Here is a 22655-nt window from a genome sequence, read left to right as displayed (position 1 = left end):
TCCTTGGATTCAGAACAAGAGTTAATGATACAGCCATGCATGCGGAGAGCGATGCATAGGCAATAACAACTGAGAGATTATTATCAAAGAAAATGAGGCCACCTGTGGTTGGGTGGGGCTGTGGTAATTAGTGAGGCTGCTATAAAGAGCAGCCTGTGGGTTTGGCCATTGTGGAGGATTATCTGATCATTGTGTTTTGTGACTGCTTTACTGACTTTGACCTTTTGTGTGCTGATTTTTCCCTGCTTTGAAACTAAACCAGAGCAAAGTGTGAAAGAAGAAGGACTGTGAATTGCCTCACAGCTGCAAGCTAAGTATCACAGAACTGATAAGGGACTTGTACAAAATACCAGTTTGGTTGGAGACGAGTGCTCTTTGCTATACCAAAAGAGGGCTTGGTTTAAGTGAATTTTCATTACTGTATAAAGAACATCGTTTTGAATTTTCAAACGTGTGTGTGTCTGACATTTGTACCTGTGAATTTTTGGGAGGATTCTACCAGAGAGCCCGACAGAACAGGCTCCAGCACAAGTCCAAAGCTCAGAAGACTGAATCTTTTTATCCTGGTGATTGACCGAGATTGGGCCCTAAATACACATACGACCACAATGGATATTACTACTACTAGCCATGCCACGTGTCCCAATACTGGAGTTCATAAAGGGCTCCCTTGGTGAATATGAGGCGTCCTACCTCACTCAAGAAAGCTTTTTAGGATTTTCCAACACAACAGAGAGACACAAAAACACAAATATCTCCATCCTGTGCCAAAGTGGAAAGGAGTTAAGAGTTTGCTATTTTCTCAGGGTGAGATGTATTAGGATGTAAGAAAACCCAATGATGTTGGCGGAAAAAAAGAGAGAGACAATGTTCTTGATATACAGTATTAAATTCGGGTTGTCACAGCATCGGCACATGACGGTATTGTTACTTTTCCTTCCTTCACTAAACCGGGCATGGCCATGGCACATTTGACACATCTGGCTTGTGGGCCACATGTTTGACAGCCCTGAGCTAAGGTAAAGTATTTATTGCTTCGTTCCAAATTATGACATTAAGCCATGAAAAATCTGCAGCAGAATTCTAGATAGGAAAGGAAACCAAACTTGACCCCACCAGAATGTCATTATTTGGCTTTTCTTCTTCCACAATATGTGTCCAGAGCATTGAAGCAGACATTTATATAAAGAGGCTTTATTTATGTACATAGGAATGTGACATTCACCACTCGTCTTACAAAGAAATCTCTGAATTGGACAAATAGTCTACAAGTTTCTGCACTTTAATCCAATAAATTCTCATGTATTTACATTCAAGTTTGCATTATGTACTTCAAGTCCCATATTGGAAGCCACTGGAAGATTTCAGCTTGCCTCTTAAGACAAGAATATGTTTGGTGAGGGAGAATGAGCCTCTGGAGAACATTTGATGGATGTTCTGTCAACGGTCCACTGGTTGAACCAAGGAAAACCAATTTTAAGAGGTTCCTCTTTTTGTCCGGTGAATATTCCTCTATGGCTGGATGCAAAATTCTCCTCTACCTTTCCGATTTACGGATGAAATCACTCTCAGCAATTTCTTAAGATTTTTCTTTTCAGACATCCAAGGTTATCGGAACGTTCTTCTTTTATTTGCCACAATCCCTGTCTTGAGTATCAAAGCTGAGTGCTGTTTAGGGAAGGCCAGCGGCATCTCTGATTTTTCCATTTTGCTGGCATTTACAACCCAGGATCAGAAACCCTGATCTTTTCTTCCAACGCCAGCTGGGATTCCAGTGCCTTGAGAAATATTGTCCCCGCATCCCGTTGTTCCAAAGACAGGCTACAGCAGTCCTATGTGCATTGGCTAATTCATCGTAAACAATGCTGTTTTGTTTATTTGTTTTTAAAAAAGGAAATTACAATAGAAAAATAGTCCATAGTTTTGCTAATATGAAAACAAAGAAACAAACATGCCACAAAATCCAGTTTAGGATGCTTATTGTTGTTCTTTATTCCAACAGGTATATTCTCTGTGCAGGGTGAACATCTGGCAATATTAATGCCATTTTCTCCTTTTATGGAAAACGTAGATTTAGTTGTTCCAGTTATTCCAGTATCAATATCCCTCTTCCTGCCTTATCAAAGAATTAGCAAGGTCTTCATCTCAGAGTGTTTCTAAGATATGCAGGGCAATATCCTGGGGAGCCTGAAGAACAATAGATAGTCCAGTTCTTTCTTTACGGCAGATGTTCTTTCATCTGTCCAGAGAGCTCTGAGATGATTTCTTAGATCTTATGAAATGGGAAAAGATGTTTTAAAAGCTGGTACAAAACGGAGCTATCCTTCATATATGGAGCGTTAAGAAACAAAACCTGGCCACCGGAACCTCCGGAAACATGGTCACATGAATAAAAATATCTCCGTTCTTCATGTTGTTTCTTTTGTGGAACCAGTAGCAGAAAACTGGGCAGGCACCCCATCGATTTCAGATTCGCGAATAAAAATCACCGCGTCTCCGCTGACATTTATTAGACACTGGGCCTGCAGCAACAAAGAAGGGATATTCAATTATATGCCTAATGGACTTTGAAACTGACAGTTTGCAATAACTTACAGAGATAACTTATATAAAATGAGATGTGGTTCCGGCCGCTTCAGAAGTTCTGGATATAGAACTGGGGAAAATTATAGATCAGTGTTTCCCAACCTTGGCAACTTGAAGATATTTGGACTTCAACTCCCGGAATTCCCCAGCCAGCGAATGCTGGCTGGGGAATTCTGGGAGTTGAAGTCCAGATATCTCCAAGTTGCCAAGGTTGGGAAACACTGTTATAGATGATAGCAATAGCTCTGTATGGGATTCGGCAGATCGTTAGAGCAGCTATTAGGATAAGGAGGTTTTGGAGTAGTGTTCTTGTACTTTTCTGCCTTTAAAATGTTTTAAATATTTTTTACATAATTTATAAATTACCAGCACCATCTGAGGAGCTTTTTGCTAAGCGATGTCGGGAATTCATGGCCAGACTGGTTGCAAAGAGAGGAATTGATTACTGCATGCTTGCAAAGTCTCAAAGGGGTAAATCAATGTTCCTCGACTTGGCAACTTTAAGAGCCGAATGGGCTTCAACTCCCAACGTTCCCCCGACTAGGGATCATCTGGAAGTTGAAGTCCACACATCTCCACACAATAGCACATGCACACATGCTTTCGGCACTCAAGGAAGAAAAGGTTCGCCATCACTGGATTAGTGATAAACCATCTTTATGCTTTGGATTCATTTCCAAAAAGGTTTTTGGGGTACGAAGGTGCATGAGCCTAGTATTGATCATTACCTATTAAAGCAGCTGCATCTTGGATTGCATGGACAGCAGCCACACAACCCTAGAAGAAGCTACTGATGTTTTAAATGCAGTAAACAGGGCTACTGGTATGAAGGACCGTTTGCAAATTATTTCTGAAGCCCTGGACGTTGTTTTGCAAACTCATGGGGCTAAAGGCCTTTTCCTTCTGGTTCTGAAAATTCCAGAAACAATTCATGAATTTGGCCGTCATCTTCTCGGCAAAAAGCTGTGGGCTTTGGGGTTATCACAAAGAACCTCCAGATGGACACCAAGAGGATTTGGTAAGGCCAGCCTATTTACCTGGTTTTTGTTTGGGTTTTCCATGAACACACACTGCTTCATGATGTAAGAGACCACAGCGTTTCCCCCTAGGGCGGCCACGTGAGCTCGGACCATCGCAAACACTTCAGCGACAAATGCATGCAGGAAGCCGCTCACACCACCTTCCTACAAAACATACAAATAAGTTGTTTGAATACAGAACAACAGAGTTGAAAAGAACCTTGGAAGTCTTCTAATCCAGTGATTTTCACCCTTTTTTGAGCCACGGCACATTTTTTACATTTACAAAATCCTGGGGCACACCACCAACCAAAATGACACATAATGACACTCTAATGCATTACATCATCATCATCATCATCATTTATTGGATTCGTATGCCGCCCCTCTCCGCGGACTCGGGGCAGCTAACAACAGTGATAAAAAACAGCATGTAACAATCCAATACTAAACAACTAAAAAAAACCTTATTATAAAACCAAACATACATACAAACATACCATGCGTAAATTGTAAGGCCTAGTTTCTAAATGTATTTATACTCAGTGTGAAACCTGGGCCTGTTTCAATGAACACAAAAGGGATATCCTGGCGGGAATGGTAGTTTGGGGACCCATGTTTAATTTCCCCACGGCACACCTGACCATGGCACACTGGTTGAAAAACACTGTTCTAATCCAACCCTCTGCTCAAGCAGGAGACCTTATACAATTTCAGACAAATGGTTGTCTCTTCTTAAAAACCTCCAGCGATGGAGCAGCCACAACTTCTGAAGACAAGTCATTCCCTTGATTAATTGTTCCCATTTTGAATAAATTTCTCCTTAGTTCCAGGCTGGATCTCTTTTTAATGATTTTCTACCAGTTTATTTATTTATTTATTAGATTTGTATGCCGCCCCTCTCCGAAGACTCGGGGCGGCTCACAACAGCAATAAAAACAATATAGCAGTGGCACAAATCTAATATTAAAAACATATAAAACCCTATCATTATTTTAAAAAACCAAACAACACATTCATACCAAACATAAAACAAAGTATAAAAAAGCCTGGGGGGAAAGGTGTCTCAACTCCCCCATGCCTGGCGGTATAAGTGAGTCTTGAGTAGTTTACCAAAGACAGGAAGGGTGGGGGCAGTTCTAATCTCCAGGGGGAGTTGGTTTCAGAGGGCCGGGGCCGCCACAGAGAAGGCTCTTCTCCTGGGGCCCGCCAAACGGCATTGTTTAGTCGACAGGACCTGGAGAAGGCCAACTCTGTGGGACCTTATCGGTTGCTGGGATTCGTGCGGTAGCAGGCGGTTCCGGAGGTACTCTGGTCCAATGCCATGTAGGATTGTTATTATTGTTTCCTGTTTTTCTGTACATGCTGTGAGGTGCCCCGAGTCCTCAGAGAGGGGCGGCATATAAATCCAAACAAACAAACAAACAAACAAACAAACAAACAAACAAACAAACAAATAGTTCATTGTTCATGCTGTAGCCTCCAGCCCCTTCCCTCCCAATCTTTGTTGCTCTTATCTGCACTCTTTCTCGACTCTCACCTGAAGTGAAAAATAAACGGCCATAACTAGGGGCGGCTTCCACTACCAGTTGGCATCGTGTCGGAAGTTCGCGTTCTGCATCGGCCTCCTGCAACCTCCTGCTAGCAAAAATGGAGCTTGGCAGTGCCGCCTGAAGCCCTTGCAAGCTCCATTTCCTGCACGCAGCCCTCCTGAGCTCCGTTGTCGCTGGCAGAGGCACTGTGGCTGGTTCTTTGCTGTCTCCCCATGGGCCACATTTAAGCACTCCGCGGGCTGGATTCGGCCCCCGGGCCTTAAGCTTGACGCCCCTGCTCTGGAGCCATGCCGCATTTCAGACCTAAGTCCATGATATACTCCAAACCTAAACTCAATCCTGCCTGCAATGACTCACGGGAGAAATACACTGGTCAGCTCACCTCTCGTAGAGAAGTGGTTTCTCGTATGAAGAACATGTTGATGATTCCAAGGTACTTTGTTATTTTGGCCCCGGGGATGAACGAAAGCGGTGTCATCTTCACAACCGGCACAGTGGAGTTCATTCCCATGGGCCCCAGGCGGTTACGGCACTGTCCTTCGGTCAGCGGGCTTGGCTTGTCCAGGGAGATGGCTACACAGAGCAAAGAGAGAGAAGGAGAGACGCTCAACGGGAACTCTGGTCGGCGCCAACAGCGACCCGTCCACATGGGCGTAAAAGAGCTGGGTGACCACATTCAGCGGCCTGTGATGGCTCAGCCAAAGGAAGCGAATCATCATGCAGAACATGCAAGTGAGAGGCCAGAAGCTTGGGCTGGGATTTATTTGGGGAGAACAAGGATCATTCCTGCAAAAAAAGGGAGCACGGAGGCCAGCAGCTGCCACAGACAGATGATTGGTTATAAAGTGGATCTACGGAAAAGGGTGGGGCGGGGTGGGGTGAATGGGTAGAGCGGAAGGAGTCGAAAAGGGAGTCAAAATTTGATGGAACATTTTCCGCAAGAAGGAATGACAAAAGTCTACAGGAAAGAGTGTGAAAGTTGACATATTTCTCCGTTCCACTTTTTCTCCCCCCCCCCCCCCTGTTTTTGCAAATTTGGTCTAAGCTCTTCCAGCTTCCGTCTAAATTGAGCAAAATAAAGCAAAACCTAGGGAGAGACTTAAATAAGATTTTAAAAACCCAACTCATCGTGGATTAATTCGGTAATTACAGCCATGCAGGTCACATAGCGAATCCTTGCATGTTACGAGTAATTTCACTGAAGTATACACATACATATTCTGCCATGCAGAGTATGTATATTTTTTGGGGTGGGTGGGTGAGGGGGTGGGGGTGGTTACAATTCGCATGCCTATTGGCCACCGGTACGTATGCTGGCAATGATTCGGGGAGCCGCGTGCTCCAAAAATGAACCGTTTTGGGACCGATCCTGTGCCTCTGCAGCTTTCACACTCAGGACACTGATTTTTTTTTCCGCAATGCCACTATTGAATACGAAGCTCTGCCCTTTGCCACTGAGAGATCAGAATCTAGGCTCCCAATGATCAGAACGGGATAGAAACGGCTGCCTACTTGTCTTAATTGATCCACGCCTTATGGTGTGAGCTTTCAGTTTAATGAATTCTATCCAGCTGTTGCATCTGTCTGCAAAGGAACTGTAATCAACCGAAGTGGCTGGAAACACAGACAGAGAAACAAAAGGGGAAAAAGAAAAGAAAAGGAAAATATGGGTGATGCCCCTTTGCCCATTCGAAGCGTTCCTTCTGACGAACCCGTCATCTTGATTTGTATCCCGCCTTTATTATTTTTGTCGAAAACTCAAGGCGGTGAAAGTTAATAATTCAACACTACTAGACCACAGGCTTTCCTCCTCTCAGATTGTACCAGGGAAGAGTTGTATGTTTTTTTTCCATTCACTATTATTATTTATTAGATTTGTATGCTGCCCTTCTCCAAAGACTCTATTTGGAGGCGGGCATGCATCAAAATGGCTAACGACTATTGATATACAGTGATACCTTGTCTTACAAACTTAATTGGTTCCAGGACTAGGTTCTTAAGGTGAAAAGTTTGTCAGATGAAACAATGTTTCTCATAGGAATCAATGGAAAAGCGATTAATGCGTGCAAGCCCAAAATTCACCCCTTTTGCCAGCCAAAGCGCCCGTTTTTGCACTGCTGAGATTCCCATTTCCGGACCTCTGTGTTTTTGTGATGCTGCGATTTCATTGAGGCTCCTCTCGCTGGGAAACCCCACCTCCGGACTTCCGTTGCCAGTGAAGCACCCATTTTTGCGCTGTTGGGATTCCCCTGCTGGGATTCCCCTGCAGCATCACAAAAACACGGAAGTCCAGAGGTGGGGTTTCCCATGGAGGGGAGCCTCAAGGGAATCCCAGCAGTGCAAAAACACTGGCAACGGAAGTCCAGAGGTAGGGCATCCCAGCAGCGGCGGTGGGTTTGTAAGGTGAAAATAGTTTGTAAGAAGAGGCAAAAAAAATCTTAAACCCTGGGTTTGTATCTCGAAAAGTTTGTATGATGAGGCGTTTGTAAGATGAGGTATCACTGTATTTGCAGCTCTTTTACTTTACCCATCTGTGTCCTTTGTTAAAAAAAATCCAAGGGAATTCAAAATTATATTAAGGAAAGATGAAAGCCAATAACTAACACCATTTCAGGAAATTGTTCTGGACAACAATACTTGAAACCCCATTGTTGTTTCCAATACGTATTTTGGCTACCAATAAGCCATTTCAGAGCATGCTTTCCAAGGTAAGTAGTGTTTGGAAGATTTAGTGTTATATCTCAAAAATGTATTCCCAACAAACCCAGGAATTCATTTCCTGTTCCGGTTTTCAGCTAAATCAAGTAAACTTACCTCTTTGACCAGCTGGTATGCCTGCGTGGGAACTTGCATTCTCCAGGTCCTCTAATAAGACAAAAATCAAGTCCACCGATATAATACAGGCAGTGACAGGAAAGAGGAAGTAAAATGTATTTGGCCTTTTACTCTGTTGATTCTAATCTCATCTTTCTTCACGAATTCACATTGAATTCCTTATTTGGCTGCGTCTCTCTCTGCCCACCAAAAAATGTGCCATTTCAGCCTTCTGGGGAAACGATGCAACAGTCATAAATATGAACCAATTGTTGCCAAGTTTATAATTTTCATCACCTAACCATGGAGATGTTGCAATGGTGTGTGAAAAAAAAGTCACATCACTCTTTTCAGTGCCGTTGTAACTTCAAACAGTCACCAAATGAACTGTTGCAAGTTGAGGACTGCCTATACTCAAACCTTCATAAAATACCGTATTTTTGGATTATAAGACATTAAAATTATAAGATTAAAACTCCATTTGGATTTCTTCCAAATCCTCCCTTTTCAAACTTAAAAAATTGTTTTTCTGGCTTCTTTTATCATGTCACACTGACTGTGTTCTGGTTTTGGAAATTATGCTGCCAACTATCAGGGAGGGGCCTGAGTTCTTTTACTTCGTCGTCCCCCACCCAACATCTTATGTTCCAGCCATTATTTGATGGATTTTCTACAAGTGCAGTGGCCGATAAGGTCCCACAGAGTTGGCCTTCTCTGGGTCCTGTCGACCAAACAATGTCGTTTGGCGGGCCCCAGGGGAAGAGCCTTTTCTGTGGTGGCCCCGGCCCTCTGGAATCAACTCCCCCAGAAATTAGAACGGCAATGATGAAAGATTTTCTAGTAAATCTTACAGCACGGAAAGCAAATGCCATTTTGTTGTTTTGCTCTTTTTTAAGGGCATCTTAATGCATTGTTTACAATAGGAGTCTCCAGCCGCCAGGGCACGGCCCATCCCTGGGCTGGGGCCTATTCAAACCAGAAGTGACTGGCAAGCACATGCACAGCTCCACTTGAAGGAAATGCACTCAGCTGCTGCTCAGACAGAGCCATCACCTTCCTCCACTCCCTGCCGGTCCGCAAAGCCGGAAAGTTTGGGAGCCACTGGTTAAGAATCAGCATTGCCTCTGGATTCTGAAAACCCCACTTGTACAATTAACTATATATGGCATGAGAGAGGGGTGATGTTCAACCTTCAAGGAAATACAGTGGTACCTCTACTTACGAACTTAATTCGTTCCGAGACCAGATTCTTAAGTAGAAAAGTTTGTAAGAAGCAGCAATTTTTCCCATAGGAATCAATGTAAAGGCAAATAATGTGTGCGATTGGGGAAACCACAGGGAGGGTGGAGGCCCTGTTTCCTCCCAGGAGATTCCTAGAGAGGCCGCACAGAGGCTTCTCCCTGCCTTTCCCGGCCGTGTTTCCTCCCAGGAGATTCCTAGAGAGGCTTCTCCCCACCTTTTCTGCCCCTGTCTCCTCCCAGGAGATTCCTAGAGAGGCCCCACGGAGACTTCTCTCTGCCTTTTCCGGTTACAGTTTCGGAGGCTCGGGTTTGTAAGTGGAAAATGGTTCTTGAGAAGAGGCAAAAAAATCTTGAACACCTGGTTTTTATATGGAGAAGTTCATAAGTAGAGGTGTTCTTAGGTAGAGGTACCACTGTAATTTGCCTTCAGCAGCAGATTGCTAATTATATTATGCTGTCCATGGTGCTGATCTTAAAAAAGACCAAATAAGGCAAACCCCTAAGCATCAAAGAAGGCTTCTGCTTTAGCTAAGCATTTATTCCCTCGGAATACAACTAGTCCTTGACTTACAACCACAAATGAGCCTCAAATTTCCATTGCTAAGCAAGAGGTTTGGCCCAATTTATGACCTTTCTTGCCACAATTGTTAAGAAAATCATTGCAGGCTGTTAAGTTAGTAACACAGTGATTAAGTGAACTTGGCTCCCCTCCCCTTGACTTTCCTTTTTTGTTCGGAAAAGGTGGTCATATGACCCTGAGACCCTGCAACTGTCATAAATATGAGTCGGTTGCCAAGTGTCCAAAAATAAGGTCAGTGACAGCGTAATTATCTAAATATTTGGAAAAGAGGTATTGTGATAATTCAAGAGCAATAAGAAATGATCCGGGTTGGTTGGTTAACAACTGCCAAGCTATAATTCAACAACTTCACACATTCAATTAAACTTCTTTTGTTCCGAGTACTGGGTTTATCAGAAGAGCACTTCTATGTCTGATAGGCTCTACTCTTAAACTTGTCTAATCTAAGATTATGGTTTCAAGAGATTAGATGTTACTCAGATATCAAAATAAAGCATACCCAGTGATCTAAGGAGGATTTAGGACTTAGTTCAAGGGATCTCTATGAAAATGATATTATTCTGCATAGTAAATTCAGCTACAAACGTTTGCTTGACTTCATATGGATTTTTGAAAGATGGTTAAACAGATCAATTGAAACTTTTTTTAAAAAAATCCACATGAAATTATGCAATGTTTTCCAATATAGAATAAAATGCATGCACAATATTCCAAAGAAGACACTAAGCAATGAATAATGGTACCTCCCATTTTATTTTCTATTCTTTTTCAAGTCTTTCAGAACTGAGTTCACATTTTAAATGACCTGTCTACTGCAATAAAAATCTAACTTCCCTTGATCTCTTTCCACCCTATCAGCAAACATGCAAACTATGGAATATTTATTCCAATCTTCATCTGCATTAATTCACATTAAATCAATTTTTGGAGATTTAAAAGAATTATTCTGGAGCTCTCTACACCGGAGGTTCTATCTTCTGAATTAGAATAAAGAATGGGCTTAAGGAAGAAGAACACTTAATTATCTTTAGAGAAATAAAAAACTTTTAGCTACAATTGTCTTGACTCTAAACAAAATTTCATTTTCATGTTTCCAAACATTGTTGATTCAATTTAGCAGAGATAATTTCCAGATCACTGAGGAATTGCTTCATGTATTCCCAAAATGCAGTTAGCTCAATTACAGAATTGAAATTAAAAACAAGCAGTTACAGAACTGCAATTAAAAACAAGCAGAAAAATCAACTTGTTTCTTTTCATTTGCTCCTTCCTGATACGTTAACAGCTTATTGTAATTAAAGCAATTTTCCTCAACACACTTTCGGTATAGCTTTCTTTCTTTCTTTCTTTCTTTCCTTCCTTACATCCTCTTTCTTTCTTTCTTCCCTTCCTTACATCCTCCCCTTTCTTTCTTTCTTTCTCTTTCTTTCTTTCTTTTTTCCTTTCTTTCCTTTTTTTCCTTTCTTTCTTTCTTTCTTTCTTCCTTCCTTCCTTCCTTCCTTCCTTCATTCATTCATTCATTCATTCATTCATTCATTCATTCATTCATTCATTGGATTTGTATGCCGCCCCTCTCCGGAGACTCTTAGCTTAGCTTTCCTATAGATGGAAAGTGCCAACATTCAATTCATACTAGGTAACGGTACTAAATCCAAGCTGAGTTTGTGGGCAAGCACCAAAGGAGCAAGTGAATGAAACATGTAAGGATAAGCATATGCTCATTTTTTTGTAAAAGGATAGTTAAAATAAAATCCAACCTTTAGCCGGTGAGAACTGCTGAGGCATGTGAGGATCAGAAGAAAGCTCCAAGGGAAACTGCAGCTGTTCTTCGTTGTCTGTGGAAGCTTGAAATAATAAAGTGGTAGATAAATATTGATTTTTCCATTACAACCCAGATGTCCTGAAATCATGTTAACCCTAATGGCAAAGAATGAATGTGTACATTCTCAAATGTGGGTTTTTTTTTTTACCTCTTTGTAGGTTTTTTTCTACAGTTTTAGCTGTTTGCAAAGCCTGGTGTTTATCAAAGGTTATTGCAACAGCGGTAACAGTGACCTGCAATTAGAAATATTTAAATGTCAGGTTTTTTCATTCATTCATTCATTCACTCACTCACTCACTCACTCACTACATTCATTCATTCATTCATTTTATTTCTTTTAGAAATATAGAAACATAGAAGACTGACGGCAGAAAAAGACCTCATGGTCCATCTAGTCTGCCCTTATACTATTTCCTGTATTTTATCTCACAATGGATATATGTTTATCCCAGGCATGTTTAAATTCAGTTACTGTGGATTTACCAACCACGTCTGCTGGAAGTTTGTTCCAAGGATCTACTACTCTTTCAGTAAAATATTTTCTCACGTTGCTTTTGATCTTTCCCCCAACTAACTTCAGATTGTGCCCCCTTGTTCTTGTGTTCACTTTCCTATTAAAAACACTTCCCTCCTGAACCTTATTTAACCCTTTAAGATATTTAAATGTTTCGATCCTGTCCCCCCTTTTCCTTCTGTCCTCCAGACTATACAGAATGGGCTCACCTGAATTAATTCATCTTCTGGAAGAGCAACAGTAAAGTTGACGTGGCACAGGCAACAAGGGGTCATCGAACGGAGTTTAAAATAAAGGCTCTGTGAAATATAACAAATGACTACTAAAATATAAGAAACGGCTAATAACTTTTGGGCCACTGGCAAGCGGTTACAAGTTTAAAAAGCATCTTCGGCATAGAAGCAAGGTGACTTTCGTTCAGGAAATTCTATTTGGTCAAGGGGCATCGGGGTGACTTGGGCGTAAATTAGTGAGAATGGCAAGTTAGCAAAGTTAGAAGCCTCCAAACCCTATGCTGTTTTTGCTTCTTTTCTTTGAAGTTTCTAAATGCGCGGTTAGCTGCCCAGAAGGATGAGAATGAGATGGAGGGCTACAGTAACTGCTTAAATGCATTTAAAAAAAAAAATACAAACCCATTTCTCTGAACCTCCAGGTTTCTGCTCAATAAAGCCTTTTGCAAAAAAGATAAATGGAAGTAGCTAAAATTGGTGTCCGGTTCTAAAACATGCAATTTTGCTCATTTTACCCCCTAAAATTCGTTGTGGCAAGGGAGGGCGTTTGCCCAGGTTCGCCTGGTGCACCAGTTGCGGCCCTGTCTGGACCGGGAGTCACTGCTCACAGTCACTCATGCCCTCATCACCTCGAGGTTCGACTACTGTAACGCTCTCTACATGGGGCTGCCTTTGAAGAGTGTTTGGAAACTTCAGATCGTGCAGAATGCAGCTGCGAGAGCAATCATGGGCTTCCCTAAATATGCCCATGTTACACCAACACTCCGCAGTCTGCATTGGTTGCCGATCAATTTCCAGTCACAATTCAAAGTGTTGGTTATGACTTATAAAGCCCTTCATGGTATCGTACCAAAATACCTCCGGGACCGCCTTCTGCCGCATGAATCCCAGCGACCAATTAGGTCCCACAGAGTTGGCCTTCTCCAGGTCCCGTCGACAAAACAATGTCGTCTGGCGGGACCCAGGGGAAGAGCCTTCTCTGTGGCGGCCCCGACCCTCTGGAATCAACTCCCCCCGGAGATCAGGATTGCCCCCACCCTCCTTGCCTTTCACAAACTCTTTAAAATCCACCTCTGCCGTCAGGCATGGGAAAATTGATTCCCTTGGGCCCTTCCATTTTATGTTTGGTTTGTCTGGGATGTATGAGTGTTTTATATTAAGGGTTTTAACTGTTCTTTAATCATTAGATTTGTACTGTGTTTTGCTGTTGTGAGCCGCTCCGAGTCTCGGGAGAAGGGCGGCATACAAATCTAATAAATAATAATAATAATAATAATAATAATAATAATAATAATAATAAAAACCCACTCAGTTGTCTCTAAAAAGTAAGGCATCAATTTTACCGCTTCAATTCACCCCCCTAAAAAAGTAAGGATGAAAATCCATTGCTGGTCTTCAATGATCTCACCACATCCCTTCCAGGCCTCTTAGGCATCAAATTGTGCGGGGTTTTTAAAAGAAATTCTGTGGTTTTAATTTTTTACCATTTTTATTATTTATGTTTTGGTTTTATTTTGGTCATTGACCAAGAAAACAGACAAACAATTGAGTCACAATTGATTAGAATAAAACCAGCTTTAAAATCATATACAGTGGTACCTCAAGATACGAACCCCTCGTCTTACGAACAACTCGTGATATGAACCCGGGGTTCAGAAAAATTTTGCCTCTTCTTACGAACTTTTTTCGAGTTACGAACCGGCGTTCGGAGACTGCTGGGAAGCCGCGCGGCTGTTTTAAAAGGTGACAGCCGGGCGGCGGAGCTTCCCAGCAGCCTCCCAAACGCCGGTTCGTAACTCGAAAAAAGTTAGTAAGAAGAGGCAAAATTTTTCTGAACCCCGGGTTCGGTTCGGGAGGTTGCTGGGAAGCCCCCCAGCCCGGCTGTCACCTTTTAAAACAGCCGCGCGGCTTCCCAGCAGTCGCCGAACGCCGAACGCGGAAGTTCGGGTTTGGCGTTCGGCTTCGGGAAGCTGCTGGGAAGCCGCACGGCTGTTTTAAAAGGTGACAGCCAGCCTGGGGGGCTTCCCAGCAACCTTCCCAACCCAGAACTTTTGCCGAACTTCCGGGTTCGGGAGGTTGCTGGGAAGCCCCCCAGCCCGGCTGTCACCTTTTAAAATAGCCGCGCGGCTTCCCAGCAGTCGCCGAACGCTGGTTTTTTGCGGGGGGTTTTTTTTGGTTGCACGGATTAATTGACTTTACATTGTTTCCTATGGGAAACAATGTTTCGTCTTACGAACCTTTCGTCTTATGAACCTCCCCCTGGAACCAATTAGGTTCGTAAGACGAGGTATGACTGTAATATATTACAGTTATGTCCATGTGCCGCCTCTATGTTGGTTGAGGCAGGCAGGATTCCCTTGTGTCCCATTTGTTGGGGGTCAAGGGAAAGGGAGGGTCTTGCCTTCTCTTTCTGCTCAAGATCCCCATGGACAATCAGTGGGCCATTGTGTGACACAGAATGCTGGACTCGATGGGCTTTGGCCTGATTCAGCAGGGCTCTTCTTATGTTCCTATGTTCTTAATATTACTCAGACCATTGTAAATTAAAGAAGTTGGGGTGTAAAAATTACTTCAACCCATTCCTAAGAGGTCTGGAAGAGGTGTGCGTAAGCATACCAACGTGCCTACCATCCTGGTCCTATTATTCATACTCATTTCCTATGTTCATACTCATGTTTATACTTATACCTGTTATCTTGTACATGTTTGTTAAACTAAACAAATAAAATAAATAAGTCTTGCAGCATGTGAAAGATTGCCAACAATCTAATAAATAGACTATGAATAGACTGCAAAGGTTAGCTCATGATTTTTGGGAAGATGGGAGGATAATATAGTAATAATAAGCAAAATCACCTGGCTGTTATCTTACACAGGATATTTCATGTCTTCTTTATAACTGTCATTTATTTATCATCTTGCATCCTGGACATAAACTGTTTCAACTCCTACCCTCAAAACGTTGCTACAGAGCACTGCACACCAAGACAACTAGACACAAGAACATTTTTTTCCCAAATGCCATCACTCTGCTAAACAAATAATTCCCTCAACACTGTCAAACTATTTACTACTATTACTACTAATTTTTCTCAGCATTCTTATCATCCATCTCCTCCCAGTTATGACTGTAATTTGTTGCTTGTATCCCTAAGACTTTTATTAATATTTATTCTTTCTGATTGCTTATTTGACCCTATGATGATCATTATGTGTCGTATCTCATGATTCTTGACAAATGTATATTTTATTTTATGTACACTGACAGCGTATGCACCAATAACAAATACCTTGTGTGTCCAATCACACTGGGCTAATAAAGAATTCTATTCTATAATTTACACCGGAAAAGCAAGTAAACCCCCCTAAAGCAAAGGACTGATTACCCAAATAGATCAAACAACTCGATTAATTCCAGCAAGCATTCTCTTACCTTTAGTAGATTCTCACAGAGATCATTAAAGGTCTTGTTGAGAGTTTGGTTTGTGAGGGTAATATTGCTAAGTCTGGAGACTCTTACAGACGTAAACATCTGAAGCAGGAAAACAAAATCGTGAATTGTCCTCCTTAAGTACAAATAAGAGTCTTATTACTGGCTGAATTACAACTGAGATTGTAAGTGGTACAAGACAAAAGAAAAATAGCATATATTCTAAGATAATCATGGGCTTCCCAAAGTATGCCCATGTTACACCAACACTCCGCAGTCTTCATTGGTTGCCGATCAATTTCCGGTCACAATTCAAAGTGTTGGTCTTGACCTATAAAGCCCTTCATGTCATCGGACCAGAATATCTCCAGGACTGCCTTCTGCCGCACAAATCCCAGCAACCGATTAGGTCCCACAGAGTTGGCCTTCTCCGGGTCCCGTTGACTAAACAATGTCGTTTGGCAGGTCCCAGGGCAAGAGCCTTCTCTGTGGCGGCCCCGACCCTCTGGAACCAGCTACCCCCTGAGATTAGAACTGCCCCCACCCTCCTTGCCTTCCGCAAACTCCTTAAAACCCACCTCTGCCGTCAGGCATGGGGGAACTGAAATGTCTTCCCCAGGCCTATACTGTTTATGTATGGTATGTTGTGTGCATGTTTTTTAAACTATGGGTTTTTAGCTTTCTAATTATTGAATTTGTATTACATATTGTTTTCTGTTATTGTTGTGAGCCGCCCCGAGTCTGCGGAGAGGAGCGGCATACAAATTTAATAAATAAATGAATGAATGAATGAATGAATGAATGAATGAATGAATGAATGAATAAATAATTTAATGCCAACTAGGTCAGGTATGATACATTTCATGCTAATGATAACAATCCTATGTAGATTGGAATGAATAAATTTTGCCACTATAAATGAAAAATAAATGGTGTGTTGTAATTTATAATGAGAAGAAATACAGGACTGGGAGCATAATCTGTGTACCAAATGTTAAGATTGGACATTTATTACAAGAAAGCTTTATGTGGCCTCGAGGTGGAGCTCTCACCTCACAATCAGGGAGTTGTGAGTTTGATCCTAGGTAGAGGCAGAGGTAAGGATCTCTTGCTTGGGCAGGGGGTTGGACTAGATGACCTGCAAGCTCCCCTCCAACTCTGTTAATCTGTTAAATAGGGAAGCTTTATGCATGGGGTAATAATCTATACAGGTCGTTCAATTAAGCCCAAAATTTATGTGGCTTAAGTGAGACATTTGTTAAGTGAGTTTTGTCCCATTTTAAGACCTTTATTGTCACAGTTCTTAAGTACAGATATTAAATTAGTAAAATGGTTGTAAAGTGAACTAGGTTTCCCCCGTTGACTTTGCTTTGTCAGAAGGTCACAGAAGTTGATGATATATTCTGCTACATTACAACCATCATAAATATGAATCATTTATCAAGCATCTATGCTGTGGTTAGCTCTGGCCCTGCTCCTGCCCCAAAGACTGTGGATGTGGGGGAGACATCAACATGCTGCAGGCCTGTTTTTCCCCCAGTGGAATCTGCTGATGAAGGCTCCTCTGACCAAGAAGACATGAGTGACAGGGAGGAGGAGAGTGTGGCAGACAGCTCAGAAGGAGATCAATTATCTAGCGCCTCCTTGGATTCGGAACAAGAGTTAATGATACAGCCACGCATGCAGAGAGCGATGCATAGGCAACAACAACTGAGAGATTATTATCAAAGAAAATGAGGCCACCTGTGGTTGGGTGGGGCTGGGGTAATTAGTGAGGCTGCTATAAAGAGCAGCCTGTGGGTTTGGCCATTGTGGAGGATTATCTGATAGTTGTGTTTCGTGACTGCTTTACTGACTTTGACCTTTTGTGTGCTGATTTTTCCCCGCTTTGAAACTAAACCAGAGCAAAGTGTGTGTCACTTTGTGAAAGAAGAAGGACTGTGAATTGCCTCACAGCTGCAAGCTAAATATCACAGAACTGATAAGGGACTTGTACAAATTACCAGTTTGTTTGGAGACGAGTGCTCTTCGCTATACCGAAAGAGGGCTTAGTTTAAGTGAATTTTCATTATAAAGAACATTGTTTTGAATTTTCAAACGTGTGTGTGTCTGAAATTTGTACCTGTGAATTTTTGGGAGGAGTCTACCAGAGAGCCCGACAGAACAATCTAATTGTAAAATTACGTGACCACCGGAATGCTGCAACAGTCATAAGTGTAACGAATGGCCATAAATCACCTTTTTTTCAGTGCCATTGTAACTCTGAATGGTCACTAAACAAACTGTTGTCAGATGAGGACTACCTGTGCTCACTTCCAAGTTTCTTTACTACCAACAGGGTGTCCAGGGGGAAAGCATTTTGAAATCCCCTGATATTTCCCAGTAACTTGCGTTCCAGTTAAGGATCGGTGATAGATGACGTCATAGCAAACGGCTAAGCCATGGAGAAAGATCAATAGCTGAGTAAGCAAGTTGTTGCCACAGTTATGCTCATTTTTGCTTGACTCTAACTGGCAGCATGATCCGGTTTGTTTGTTTGTTTTACATGATTTTTCCCTGATTTCTAAACATTTTAATACAGTTTGGTTCCCCCCCTGATTTATTCCATTTTTTCACGAATTAGATAATTCCCTGATATTTCCCGAACCGCCAATTTCCCTGATAATTCTGATTTCCCTGTTTTCCAGATTTGCTGGATACCCTGTGCCAATGGTTATGGAACTGACACAGAGAGAGAAAACTTAATTCTTAATTGTGTGGCCTCATATGAAAATATCTGATGCACGAATCTCAGCGACCGGTTAGGTCCCACAGAGTGGGTCTTCTCTGGGTCCCGTCAACCAAACAATGTCGCTTGGCGGGACCTAGAGGAAGAGCCTTCTCTGTGGCGGCCCCAGCCCTCTGGAACCAACTCCCCCCAGAGATTAGAATTGCCCTCACCCTCCTTGCCTTTCGAAAGCTGCTTAAAACCCACCTCTGCTGCCAGGCATGGGAGAACTGAGATACACTTCCCCCCTAGGCCTTTACAATTTTATGCATGGTATGTCTGTATGTATGATTGGTTTTTATATAATGGGTTTTTAACTGTTTTTAGTATTGGATTTTGTTATACACTGTTTTATTGCTGTTGTTAGCTGCCCCGAGTCTGCGGAGAGGGGCGGCATACAAATCCAATAAATAAATAAATAAAATAAATAAACTTGCTTGGACCTACACCACATAATTTATGTGGAAATCTCCCCCCCTCTCAAATTTTTGATGCCGACAACTGAATCTAAGCAAATTAATATGAAGTGAAAGAGAAGCAGTTTTGCATACTTTATATATTACTCTGAACATTGATCGGAGTATATTGATACTATTTTACCTGTATGTCAGAAGTCCAATTGTTTATTCCAGGCATAATTTCTGTATTGCAGCTATAAAAGCCTGACAAAGAACAAATTCAGGTTTTTAGTATTTAAAAAAAGAAGGTATAATGCTGTTGTTTTATTTGCTCAGGTTTTCAGCATAACTGATTTGCGAAGTCACTGTGCTTTCTATATTTGTATTTTTTGAGAACGAGACAATCTATTAATATTCTAAAGAAATATGTATATATACTTAGGAATGAATGAATCAGTTCAATTCAGTTAAATATAACTTGTGTTCCAATACTCTGAGACACTGAAAGTGTATATTAAATGCACAAAGTATGCCACATTCATTACATACAAGCAAATAACAATTGAGTTTACAAATTATGTATCTAACTATCTAACAATAAATGGGCTTGTTTTTTATAAGATCAAATTCAGGAAACCTAAAACTATGATGAACTCTTCTAATAGAAAATGTACCTGGGATTATTCTACATACTGAGAAAAGAGAACTGGCTATTGTCAAACTTTTGGGAGTATTTTATAATATTATCAGAATACTTTTAAAAATCAACTGTACCTGAGGGTGGAGGGATATCTGTCAGTAAAGAATGAACGTCTTCCATGGCATCTGTATCATCAATCTGAGGGGGGGGGGGGGAAATAACTACATATAATAATTTGGCCTTTGACATGTCCTTTATTAATTAATATTCTATATGGAAAGCATACTTAATATACATACCGTACAAAGATATTATCAACCAATATGAAAAGTCTAACGCATATATCCCGAGTTTTAAAATTCATTACTTGGGGACTTGTTAACAGATTTAAACATTCTGGTATATTAAAATTAAAACTTCAGTATTTGTGAGTTTTCATTTCTTATGTTGGATAACCATTTTTCTGAAGTAGCATAGGGCAATGTTCCCTCTAATTTTTTTCCTGTGTGGGCGGAAAAGTATAGTGTCTGAGCGGCAGTCCCTTTGGGACTGGGCGGCATAGAAGTATAAATAATGATCTCCCTCTCTTTCTATCTCTCTCTCCTCCATTGCGCTCTCTCTCTCTCTCTTGTTTTCTTTCCCTCTCACTCTTTCTTTCTATCTCTCTTGCTTTCTTTCTCTTCTCTCTCTTGCTATCTCTCTCCCCCCCTTTCTCTCTCTCTCTCTCTTTCTCACTTACTTTCTCTCTCCCTCTCTCTCTGTCAGCGAGGGGGCTGCGAGAGCACTTTCCCCGAGCGCTTTGGGAGCGCCTGCCCTGCCTCTACTGCAGCCCCCTTGCTGAAAGTCTGTGACGAAAGCACTCCCAGTGAAGGGGCTGCGAGAGGGGCAGGGCGAGCGTTCTCGAAGCGCGCGGAGAAAACCCTCTCTTGCAGCCTCCCTGGCTGGGAGGAGGAGGAGGAGAAGCTGCAGCCACCGCTGCGGGAGAAGTCGCGCCCCAAGGCAGGAGGCGGCAGAGGAGGAGAGGGGGGCGGATCGGGCGGGCGGGGGGCAGGGCCGAGAGGCCAGGGGCGCGAGGAGGCCGGAGGCACCATGGGGAGGCAGAGGCAGCCGCGGCTCCCTTTCCTTCTACTGCCGGCGCCTCCCCGCCCCCCCGAGGCTGGCAGGGGGATGGGGAGTGCGCGCCTGTGGAAAAGGGTGTGCGGGGGGGTATTTTGGGGCGCGCGCATGCGCATGGGCGCACCTTACGGGTCTCCTGCCCAAGCAGGGAGTTGAACTAGAAGACCTCCAAGATCACTTCCAACTCTGTTATTGTTATTATTATTATTTTAGCCAAATCATTGTCCAGTCTATTTGTGAACACTTGGTGTGATGGCACACTCACAACTCCAGTAGCCAACTATTCCATTGATTAAGTACTGTCACTGTCAGAAAATGTCTCCTTTCTTCTAGGTTGTTTCTCTCTTTAACAAACTTCCACCCATTATTTCCTGTCCTGCTCTAAGGTGAATAAGTCCTCTATTGTGTCCCACAGTAATCCTTCTGCTTGATAGGCTACACAATCCTAGTCCCCTTAACTGTCCTATGGTTTAGCCTCCAGACTCTTTATCATCTTTTCCAATCTTCTCTGACCTCTTTCTAGGGTCTCTGCATCTTTCCTGTTATTATGATGACCAGAACTGGACAGAGCATTCCATGGTTGGAACACTTATGTATTCCCTGCAGGGATTCCAAGCTAGCCAGCCTCTTAATTCCCACTCCTAGTTGCAGATTCCACTACACATGCTGTTCATTTTCAAAAATGAAAAGTAGTTTACAATAGCTGTTTTAATTAAATCACTCCCCCCTTCCTTCCTTCCTTCCCTCCCTCTCTCTCACACACACACATTCAGATATGTTATCTATAGAATGCAAACATACTTAACTACAAATGGTTCTGTAATTCAATAAATGAATTTCGTTCATTCTTTATAAGTCAGAGGTAGAAGATGGACTTTTCCGAAGGAGGACATACCTCCAACACAAAGGCGTCTTTCTTGCCATGAGAGAGATCCAATTCTGCAATTTCATCAGAGCTTTCAGACTGAGATCTTAGCAACCTGGTCCGGTGTCTCGGTTCCGGAATGGGAGAACCTATAATTTCTTCCGATGTCTCCTACGCAGAACAATATATGGCATCATGTAGACTTCTCATGTTTATGAAACCTCACAAAAGAACTTTAAACATTTCACTGCTACCACCACAACTTTCCTCCAACATATACGGTATGAAATATCTTGGCTATTTCTGCCCTGACCAAAATGAGTAACTTACTCACCTTTTTTATTCCTGAATGTTTGCAACCACTTTCTTTCTCATTATTTTTATAGGATTCTCTCTAATTCGCTCTCACTGATGATTAGCTTTATATTTTCAGGGGTCTATTGCATTTAAATTTTCATTCCCAATACAGATAGTCCTCAACTTATAACAGTTCATTTAGTGACCATTCAAAGTTACAATGGCACTGAAAAAAGTAACTTATGGCAATTTTTCACACTTATGACCCTTGCAGTATCTTCACGGTCAAGTGATTTACATTTGGATGCTTGACAATTGGTTCATATTTATGATGGCTACAGTGTCCTGGGCTTGTGTGATCCCCTTTTATTTATTTATTTATTGGATTTGTATGCCGCCCCTCTCCGTAGATTCGGGGCGGCTAACATTAATAAAAGCAGCATGTAACAATCCAATACTAAAACAACTTTAAAAAACCCTTATTATAAAACCAAAGATACATACAAACATACCATGCATAAAATTGTAAGGGCCTAGGGGGAAAGAATATCTCAGTTCACCCATGCCTGGCAGCAGAGGTGGGTTTTAAGAAGCTTACAAAAGGCAAGGAGGGTGGGGGCAATTCTAATCTCTGGGGGGGAGTTGGTTCCAGAGGGTCGGGGCCGCCACAGAGAAGGCTCTTCCCCTGGGGCCCGCCAAACGACATTGTTTAGTTGATGGGACTAGGAGGAGGCCCACTCTGTGGGACCTAACTGGGCGCTGGGATTCGTGCAGCAGAAGGCG

The 22655-nt window shown here is 42.2% G+C and overlaps 1 protein-coding gene across 10 annotated transcripts in view; it reads right to left on the bottom strand.

Annotated features, from left to right (window-relative positions):
* Window positions 1–1178: 1178 nt before the first annotated feature.
* C2CD5 (C2 calcium dependent domain containing 5) overlaps window positions 1179–22655 on the bottom strand; it is a 99989-nt gene continuing 78512 nt past the window's right edge. For 8 of the 10 annotated variants that reach the window (XM_070754359.1, XM_070754353.1, XM_070754357.1 and 5 more), the window contains 12 exons: window positions 21606–21746; window positions 19729–19792; window positions 19157–19218; window positions 15793–15891; window positions 12339–12428; window positions 11764–11848; window positions 11551–11637; window positions 7973–8023; window positions 6671–6772; window positions 5541–5731; window positions 3624–3770; window positions 1179–2522 (listed from right to left, as the gene is read on the bottom strand). In XM_070754359.1, coding sequence (XP_070610460.1) covers window positions 2409–2522; window positions 3624–3770; window positions 5541–5731; window positions 6671–6772; window positions 7973–8023; window positions 11551–11637; window positions 11764–11848; window positions 12339–12428; window positions 15793–15891; window positions 19157–19218; window positions 19729–19792; window positions 21606–21746 — 1233 coding nt within the window. In that variant the 3' untranslated portion in view covers window positions 1179–2408. The remainder of the gene's footprint in view (window positions 2523–3623; window positions 3771–5540; window positions 5732–6670; window positions 6773–7972; window positions 8024–11550; window positions 11638–11763; window positions 11849–12338; window positions 12429–15792; window positions 15892–19156; window positions 19219–19728; window positions 19793–21605; window positions 21747–22655) is intronic. The other 2 variants (XM_070754356.1, XM_070754358.1) reach the window with 1 other exon arrangement.

This window comes from Erythrolamprus reginae, chromosome 6, assembly GCF_031021105.1.
Source record: "Erythrolamprus reginae isolate rEryReg1 chromosome 6, rEryReg1.hap1, whole genome shotgun sequence".
Lineage (NCBI taxonomy): Eukaryota > Metazoa > Chordata > Lepidosauria > Squamata > Dipsadidae > Erythrolamprus > Erythrolamprus reginae.
The sequence above is the reverse complement of the archived record's forward strand: the minus strand, read 5'-3'. Positions and strand labels throughout refer to the sequence as shown.